General features: G+C 48.8%; 1 protein-coding gene across 1 annotated transcript in view; it reads right to left on the reverse strand.

The window, feature by feature from the left end:
• Positions 1–8,754: 8,754 nt before the first annotated feature.
• The window catches only part of EIF3L (eukaryotic translation initiation factor 3 subunit L), a 21,109-nt gene continuing 20,099 nt past the window's right edge, over positions 8,755–9,764 (reverse strand). Inside the window, exon 13 of the mRNA XM_006914746.2 lies at positions 8,755–8,973. Within this exon, the coding sequence (XP_006914808.1) occupies positions 8,935–8,973 (39 nt within the window). The 3' untranslated portion in view covers positions 8,755–8,934. The remainder of the gene's footprint in view (positions 8,974–9,764) is intronic.

Genomic DNA, 9,764 nt, shown 5'->3' on the forward strand with positions numbered 1-9,764 from the left:
ATACCGTTATTTGTTGCTAATTAATTTTTAAACTCTTGTTCTGGTCATAGTATTAACCAGTCACTTAAACAAAAAAAAGTCATTCTAACTTTCTCATACCAGCACACGTTATTTGCAGTTGAACGTTGCTAGAAGCAAATCAGGCTCTAGTTTTAAAGTAAAACCAGCCCCAGATGAACAAGAGGAAATTTGCCCACATAGTACCAGGGGCACTAGCAGATCCGTGCAAGATGAGAAATCTGGGTAAGTCAGGTGGAGCAAGTATAACTTTATGAAGAAAAAATAAAAGATGAGGGAGGGCAGCTTCGGAACGGGGCCATCCCTTCAGTCCAGACAGCCTGGAGCCTCAGCACCTGTGGTGTTCTAATTCTAGGATTTTCTTTTTCTAAGCTTCCCTGACTGCCAGATTCTAGGATTCTCCGAGTTCCATGTGAGTCTGACCACTGCTTTTCCACCTACCCAGCTGTGCCCAGGATTCAGGGCTCTGCCAGGGCCCTGGGCTCTGAGCTGCTCCCTGGGGGGCAGCTTGGCAGACTGTGGACAATAGGAGCATTGTGGTACCTCAAGAGCGCGGGCCTAGGGACAGCAGGAGGCGTGTGGGAGGCTCGGGTAGCAGGAGTGGCAGCTGCTTTACAGGTCTCCTGCATCCTCGCTGGGCCAGAGGCATGTCCTGAGCATGCCAGGACATCCTGAGTCCCGGCCTGCCTAGATGTGGCCTGGGTCCCCTGGAATCTCAGCTATGTCTGAGGATAGTTCGGTCATCCCAAGCCTTTCTCCACAGACCATGCTGCTGCCCACATATACACACAGACACATTCTGGAATATCCGTTCGGGACTAAGCAAGTAGACTTGCATCCTTACCCCCAAACCAAACAACCCTCCCACTAACCGTTCCAGAACAGAGAGGACCACATGCTGCCTGAGAGGGGAGACTAGACCCCATCTTCCTGGCCCTCACTCTCTATGCTACAGGTTGCTTGGTTGGGTCTCAGCCTGCCACACTGTCCCTTGCCCCTTTTGGCTGTTCTTGAAATGCCTATCCCTACTTTTCCAAATCCTACATAGCCTTCAAGGCCCAGCTCAGCCATCACCTCCTCCCTAAAGCCTTCCCTGATAGGCCCAGACAGAAGCCACAACTCTTGGTCTTCTCACAGAATCCCATCCTTAGAATCAGATGGAACCCAGAGGGAATACCCTTGCGGATTTTAGAAATGAATCCACGTGCCTACTCTGGAAGGACTGGCAGGCCAGTGTGGAAGATATTATGTAAACAACTACAAAAAAATGGCCACCGAAAGAGTAGATAAGGAATGTAATGGAGAGCTAAACAAAATGCACAGGGCTTCCAGAAGGAGCCTTTCATTTCCTGCCTGGGGACTGAAGGGACATCCCTGAAGGCTGCATGAGATGGGTGGCATTTCGAAGTTGCCTATATCTCGTGGCATTGATTTGTACATATGTATCTCTTCCCACTGTACTGTGAGATCCTCAATAAAGATAGCTAATCTTTATGAGCACTAAGCATATGGTAGATGTGTGCGTCTGTGCATGCACGATGTTTTTGTCAATGGGCACTACCTCTTCGACTCCTCGCAACAACTCTGCGAGCCAGGGACTATCACACCATCCCCGTTTACTGATGAGAAGGCTCTGAGAAGTTAAAGCCTGCCTGAAGCCACACAGCTGTCGAAAGGTACAGTCAGAAGTCTATGCGGCTCTTTCTGACTTCACAAAGAACTTGCACCACTAAGATGTGTCACAGGTGCACTGTGGCAGGCATTGTGTCCAGTTCGCCAGTGCACACCTAGTTTCCATTCATGGTTGTGTACCTGTGAGGTTGGTGAGCAAGAACCTCCCAGGAGCCCCAGCTCCACAGCCCCTGGAGGCCCTGGTCACAATGCTCCCACCTCACTTCCAACTGCAATAAACATACTGGGCCCTGGGACTCTCCCGGTAGGCTCGCAGGGCTGGCGCTGGGTGGATGCAGTACTCAAGGCCCTAGTGGATGGGCTCCTGCTGCTCCACGGGAGGGGCTCAGGACAGAAATTTGGCAGGAAGGAGCAGGAGACTGGAGGGCCTGACTTAGGGTTGGGCCTGCAAAGCCAGCCCCTGTTTATGCTTTGACTCTTTAGGAGTACCTGGGGTTATGGTGGAGTCATGGGGGCAGGAGCCCTCCCAGTACCCGTCAGTATCGACCTGGCCAACTCCACAAGTCAAAAGCAGGCAGAGTGGAAATGGTTTGAGCCTTCCTAACACAAGAAGGGCGCCTCTCCTCTGAGGACCAACTGACAAAGAAGGGGTTGTCAGGCTGGAGCAATTTCAGTTAGCCAGGCCAGACCACCCGACAAGGCTGTCGGACACTAGAAAAGGACTGTTTGTGTCCCACTTACCTGACTATCCACACGGAATGGTGAGCATGGCGGCTCTTCCTGTCTAAAACAGGAAGTGAGACTGTCCAGCCTCTGAGAGTGAGTTGCTTTTTCCTCTAAATAGAATACAGGTTAGAGAGGGCACACCTCACCTCCAAGTGATACAATATAACACATCTGGGACGAATATGAGTAACGCCAAACTCTTGTATCACACTCTACAACTTTATATGCTGAGACTTAAAAGTGCCGGGTACGTGGGGAAGAATTATTCTCTTCATTTGATGAGGAAGATACTCAGAAAAGTTAAGCAATGTGTCTGAAATCTCCTAGCTTCTAAGAGAGCAGTGTCAGGTTGAACCTAAGTTCCCTACCACTTCCCAGCCGTGACCAGAGAGTGAAGTCCACTCTCCCGTGTCCACTGATCCCAGGGAAAGATACCAGAGTGGGGGTGGGGGCAGAAGGAAGGTATGTTGACTTTGATCAGGTGGCTGGATAAAGACAGGGTGGGGCCAGAAATAAAGAAAAGCTGGGATTTTTCAGCTGCAGGCTTGACAAGAATGTGGAGCCACAGGAACCAGGATGACTCGCTAAATCTCATACCCACCTCCTTCTGGAAAACATCAGGAAATTGCTGTTCAGGCTTTGGACTTTCAAATGGGCCACCCCTGCCTCCTTCTTGGCCTCTTCCTGATGCCCTTCCCCCACACCAGAGACCAGTTCCTGACTCCCAGCCACAGCACACTCCAGCGCATCTCCAGTCTGCAGGGCAGGCGGGGTGAGGATGAAAGGCCACTGTTAGGAAGAGCCAGTGACGACACAGCCATGGTTTTCACTTGCTAAAAGACTGTGCCAGACAGTGCATACACATCCATCATTTATTCATTCTATAGCTCTATGTTCCAGCAAGGACTTAAGGCACACCTCATCACTTATTCATACAGTAAGCTCTCACTTAACATTGTCGAATAGGTTCTTGGAAACTGCAACTTTAAGCAAAATGACATATAACGAAACCAGTTTTACCATAGGCCAATTGACCGAAACAAGAGTAAAGTTCTTAGGGCATATTTCTGGTCACAAAAACATCACCCAACTTCTAAATAAGGACGCAGAACATTTCTAATATTAAACATTGAACTAAATGTGAGCTATACACACCTTTAAGAAAGAGTCACAAAAACAAGTAAGAATTATTTTTCAACCTGCTTATTCCAGTTCAGGGTCACAAGGTGGCCTCACCCCAGCAGCTCAGGGTGCAAGGTGGGACCCACCCTGGACAGGATGCCCTTCCATCGCAGGGAGCACCCCCCACCCAGCCACTCACTCAGACTGGGACAATGCAGACATGTCAGTTCACCTCATGTGCATCTTTGAGATGTGGGAGGACACTGGAGTAGCCAGAGAGAATTCACACAGACTGGGGGGACACGCAAACTCCACACAATGGCCCCAGCTGGAGATTGATTTTTTTTCTCTTCAACGTTATAATTAAATGACTTTGAATAAAACATTATTCGAGGACCTGCTGTTTACTTACATCATTTCATTCAATCCTTGTTCACTCACTTCCTCGTGCATTCATCATTCATTCATTCAACAAATTGTCTTTACTGCAAAGGCCATTGATCTCAAGTAGTGCTTCTTTCCTCAGGTGTTTAAATAGGGCTCCTGGCCCAATTGTGGATGTTACCCAGAATTTGAGAACTGCAGGACTGCAGCCCTCAAACGGCTGGTCCCACTGCCTCATTTTTCAGATGAGGAGGTGGTCAGTAGCCACCTACGGTTAAGGCCACATGAAAGAGAAGCCTCATCTTGGACTCGCAGTCCAGTGTATGAGGAAGCCAGAGACACTGTAAGAGGAAGCCTTGGGGTCTGAAGATCAAGGTTCCAGCCCCCGCTGTTCACTGCTTTTGCCCAAATTCTTATGCCCTGGGCATCCCCGTTGGGATGTCCCACAGGTTCCTCAAAGTCATGTGTGAATCCAACTGTCTACCCACCTGCACAGGCCTCTGGTTCCAAACCTGCTCCACCTACCCCATCCCAGAAGCCTGGGCATCTCACCCACCTTCACCCCCACAACCGGCCAACTGCCTGGTGTTACCTCCCAAACTGCTCTTGAATTCCTCTGCCTCTCCCCATGCCTGCTGCCACCACTCTATGTGAGGCCCAGCTCCTCTGCAGCTGGGCTACTTTAGACAAGCGTCTCGGCCTCTCTGAACTGACCTCTACACTGTCTCTGCACAGGCCTGCCTTTGGTCCATGGAGGAATAGGGGATGGGGAAAGCACCTAGGTGAGTCTGGAGGCTGAGTCCCAGCTTCACTACAAAGCAGCCATGCTAATCTACACACGATCTTTCTGCCTTTATAATCTCTGACTCTGATTTCCAAGGCCACAGACAGCTAATAAAGATCTTCATTCCCTAATCTCACTCTATGGACAGGTGCCATGCTAAGTGCTTTATATAATTTAACCAACAGAACAATCCTGAGGCAGATGCCATCCCCTTTATAGATGAGGAAAATGAGGCATTGAGAAGCTAAGTAACCTGGCCCTGATCACACAGCTAGTATGTGGAGAGTCAGAATTCAAATGCAGGTCTGAGCAAGCCCAAGCCCACCCATCTGATCTACCTTCTCTTGCTGGTGCAGGAACTTTAGGTAACTGGGAGCACCCAGAGCCTCCCATTTCCTGATGACAAAACCCTCACTCCCATTACTCATGGGAGGATTATGAACCTACTTCCTCCCCTCTGGGCAGATGGAATAAAGATCCTGCGAGTTGGCTGCAGCTGCTGAATGCCCCGCATTCCTCAAGTGGTACCAGGCAGAGTTCAGCTGCGCCTGCCCCCTCACAAGGGCTGCTGGCTGCTCAGCACTGCCACTGGACCTGGACCAAGCCACTGGGAAATGGCCCAAGCTGGGTGCACACTCTGGGTCTGTGACCTTGGGCTCCTGACATGGCCTGTCTCCCAGCAAAGTGAGACGAGTGCCAAGAGGCTGTGTCAGACACAGCACACCTTGACAGGGCAGAATTTTTATTCTGGAGACAGGAGACTCTGGTGTTGAAGTCAAACCAAGTTAATCCCAGGAGTTGCTCAGGTGGGTCTGAATTCCCGAGCCAAATGTCAGGAACAGTGGTGGGTACGGCAGAAGAGATGGTGCTAGATAGGCCATTCTTTAGGAGGCCAGGGAACCAGGGAGTAGACAGGCCCTGTGGGAGGTAAGGAAGCCTGGCTGGCACTGGCCTGGCCATCAAAACACTTGGCGGGATCCCAACTCTGCCATTCATTAGGATCCAGGAAGGTAAGAAATGAAGTACTTGGAAAGCTACCAAGAGTCCTACGAATGTTTGGACCGACTATTCAGAGGCTGCTTGTTTTTCCTTCCTTTGGAAGGCAGGGCTGAGTTGTAGGATGGTGTTCCAGATGACACAGGCCTCAGAACTGGGCTTCTCTTTTGCTCTGGTAACTTGGACAAGTTCTGTAACCTCCCTAGTGACGAATGGCTTCCCACCTCACTTAGACTCAGTCACAGTCCTTATAGTCAGTCACCTACAGGGCCCTATATGTGACTTGGAGCTTCACCCCTCTCTGGCCTCTCCTCCTCCCTTCCCCCTTGCTCCCTCCGCTCCCTCTGACCTTTCCGCTACATTCTCTCAACACATGGACTGCGCTCTGGCCTCAGGGCCCTTGGTTTCCTCTTCCTGGAACCTCCCCCAGGTTTCACATTGCCCCCTTGCTCCCTTCAGGTCTCTGCCCCAATTATACCAACCGGTGCTCTTTTCTGTCCTATTCAAAATGGTAACATCTAGCCTTGATTTTTCTCCATGACACTAATCTCCACCCAACATACGAAATATGGTTTAGCACCAGGCTCCACCCATTAAAATTAAAGCCCATGAAGACAGGGATTTTTAAACTTGTTTTTAGGGATTTTCTTTTATCCACTTCCATTTTCCCCTTGCCCTGCAGTGCCTGGCAGGCTCACTTGTAGGAAAAGGACCCAACCACTGGGCACGAAATCCTACAACGGCCTGATGTGGAGGAGAAGACACTGTATTATATTAGTCCCTAGGACTGCCATAACTAGTCACCATGAACTTGGTGGCTTAAAACAGAAACTTATTCTCATAGTTCTGGAAACCAAAAGCCTAAAATCACGGGATCAGCTCTAGGGCAGAACCCTTCCTCGCCTCTTCCAGTTCCTTGGTTCCAGGTGTTCCTCAGTTTGTGGCTGTGTGACTCTAATCTCTGCTTCTGTCTCCACGAGGCCTTCTCCTCCTCCATCTCTCCGTATCTCTTATAATAACACTGGTCACTGGACTTAGAGGCCACCTGGATATCCAGGATGATCTTAAGATACTTAACTTACATCTGTGAAAACCTTTTTCCAAGTGTCACATTGACAGGATCCAGAGGTGAGGATATGGACATACCTTTTTGAGACCAGCATTCAGCCCACTACAGCACTCAACAGTATTGTATTAATGGAGGAAAAAAAGATACAGAAAAGCTTATAAATTTGAAGTGTGAGGGAGAAGTACATAATTGAGCGTGCATTATAGGTTAGGCAGCATACTGGGCACATGAATAGCATCTTATTTATTCCTCACAACTACTCAGTAATGCAGATTCTATTATCCTCATTTTACATCTAAGGAACAGAGCTTGGAATGCAAACAGGGACTTCCATCCCAGGCCATACTGATGTCTACCTCAGGGTGACAAGTACAGCACTGATAGCCAGGATAACAGAAAGCCATTTTGCTCATCTCCAGCCACTGACTACCATAGAGCTCCCCATGACAAGCACATGGAACAGGCACTGAGAACCCTCAGGGGTACTGCACAGCAGTGGGCAACATGGCATTGCACACTCATTTCATCTCACCTCCTGGGGAGACAGATCTTTCATTTTCAGTCAAGACTGCTAGCCCACAGAGGTCAGAGCAAATTAGTGACACAATTCAGACTTGAATCCAGATGTCACCCCTTAAAGTCAGTGGTTCTTCCCTTGTTCTCAAGCTCCCTTATTACCAGAACTCAAGAGAGACCAATCCCACCAGGAGAGCACAAAGCCCAGTTTAAGAATTCATAGTACCCTGTCATCGGGTGGGAGGGACGGCGTCACCAGCCGTGTCCTCCCGAGTTACAGGAAATACCCCTGTACTTTAGGGCTCGTATACACACCACGCAGATTTCTATGGTTACCTAGTGTTGTTTCACCTTTTGGCCATTCTTAAGGTAGGACTTCCTAAAATAAAAACACAAGTTTGGGAAACAAAAGCCCTGACTTCACTACCTATTACTTTGACCTTGGATGAGCTATTTAATTACTCATCCAAGTAATTAATAAACTTTCCTCACTTTCCTCAATAAAGTTAGGACACCAAGTTTACCATTCCCCAGAGTAAGTGAGATAATGCATAGACTGTGCAGACGTGAGGGCCTCCTCCTGAATACAGAGTTTCTACAGCTCCAAGAACATTTCACCTTTGCTGGGGAGGTCGGGTGAGATGCCTGAGACAACCAGCTTCAGTCAAGTTTTCAATTTTCTTAGACCTGCATTATCTGTGCTTTGTTAGAAAAGCTTAAAAAGTGTCTGATAAGAAATAGTATGGGCTGCTGGATGTTGAGGTGCAGAAGATGCCACCTCAGAGAAGTCCCCAAGATGGCAGAGCTCATAAGGTGTTTAAGGGAGGGATGGCAGTGAGAATGAAAAAGACACAATTCAGTTGTGACTGGCCGTGCGGGTGCTGGCACGCACGCAGCAGTACCACACTCATGAGGGGGCAAGAGGCTGCACACAACACAAGCCAGAGTTTTCCGTGTGAGGAGACAAGGACCTGGGCAACAGATAACAGAAGGAAAAAGTAGGAGTTTGGAGAGAACTGCGCAACACAAGCCAGAGTTTTCCGTGTGAGACAAGGACCTGGGCAACAGACAACAGAAGGAAAAAGTAGGAGTTTGGAGAGAACTGTTGGCCTTTTTCTAACTTGATCAAGTCACTTAACTCCCCAAATCCATTTCTTCAACAAAATGGGGACACTACTGCTAAAGCCAGGCTGTAGGTGTAAGCAATGTACGTTGAGTTCCTCTTAGCGTGGCTCCTGGCAGCAGGAGGGATTCAGCAGCACTTCCGCTAACAAGCATGCAAATTATGGCAGGTCACTTAATGCTCACAGGATTCTTGTGAGGTACGAATAAAATACTGAATGTGAAAACGTCCTGTAAACTCTACAGTACTTTATGGACACAGGGATTAAATAATTCAGTTTAAACATCAACAATTGAGGCATTGAGAGAAAATATCATGACACGTGGACAATTACCTATTGTTGCCCTATCCAAGATGCTCCCCCATCAATAATGAGATGACAAATCTGGCTCCAAAGATCCTTTACTGAGACCTATTTAACACATTTGTCCTTGATTCAAATAAATTTCAACTCAGCTGACTGGCTGATGACTGAAGTAGGTAAAGGCTTCACTGTGGCAAAAACACTCCCCCAACAACAATGACGTCAAAATAGGTTCCTGACTAATGCAGGTGTGAATGTAATCAGGGTCTCTGTCCCATCTTCTTCAGAGTTCGATTGAGCTAGAAGGGAAAGAAAAGCAAAGTCAGATAGGGGGTTTCACCAAACCTTTTCCTACGGTTTGTGTGACGACCAGATCAAAAACTTCCGGGCCGGCCCTCTGAAGTCAGGGAGGAGTGTTTCTGATGTGAGCAGGGGTGGCTACTCAGTGCGTAACGCCCCATTAGATCCTCCATTAGGTCCTCCACCCACCATTCACCGGAGCCCTCACAGTCCATGCAGACTGCTCTATCTGCTCTTCACACTCAACGAACACATCCTATATTGCTGTGTCCGTTTCATACACAAGAAGGGACTCAGAGTGGCTTAGACATGCCAGGGCTGTATTACCACCCCGCCAGAGGAGCCCAGTGGTGTGAACCACAGTAGAGTGGTGACCTCTGCTGGAGGACTCAAAGCACCCGGACACAGTGGCTCCAGCTATGGCCACAAAGAAAGACCTACTCCCTAGGAGTATTTGGCTTGACTCACAAGTCTTCTAGGGCAAGACATGGAATGCATCGAATCTGTCAAAACAGAGCTCCCTGTCCTCTGCCTGTAGGAACTGGCCAGACCTGTCTAAGTTGCAGAATAACTGCCAAATGGGGAGGGATGGGTGAGAGAAGGCAGTGAATCCACCCATATTAGGAAATGCCAGAGAGGGAGAGAAGGATCGCTGGCCACCCGCAAAGGGAGATCTTGGAAAGAGATGCCCCAGAGAAGGCTGACATAGCAACTTCTATAGGCCCAACCCCACCTCCCAAACCCCAAGCAGCCAGCCAGTCTAGCTCAGAAACTTAAAAGGGTCAATTTC

Source organism: Pteropus alecto, unplaced genomic scaffold, assembly GCF_000325575.1.
Source record: "Pteropus alecto unplaced genomic scaffold, ASM32557v1 scaffold6, whole genome shotgun sequence".
NCBI classification, from domain to species: domain Eukaryota; kingdom Metazoa; phylum Chordata; class Mammalia; order Chiroptera; family Pteropodidae; genus Pteropus; species Pteropus alecto.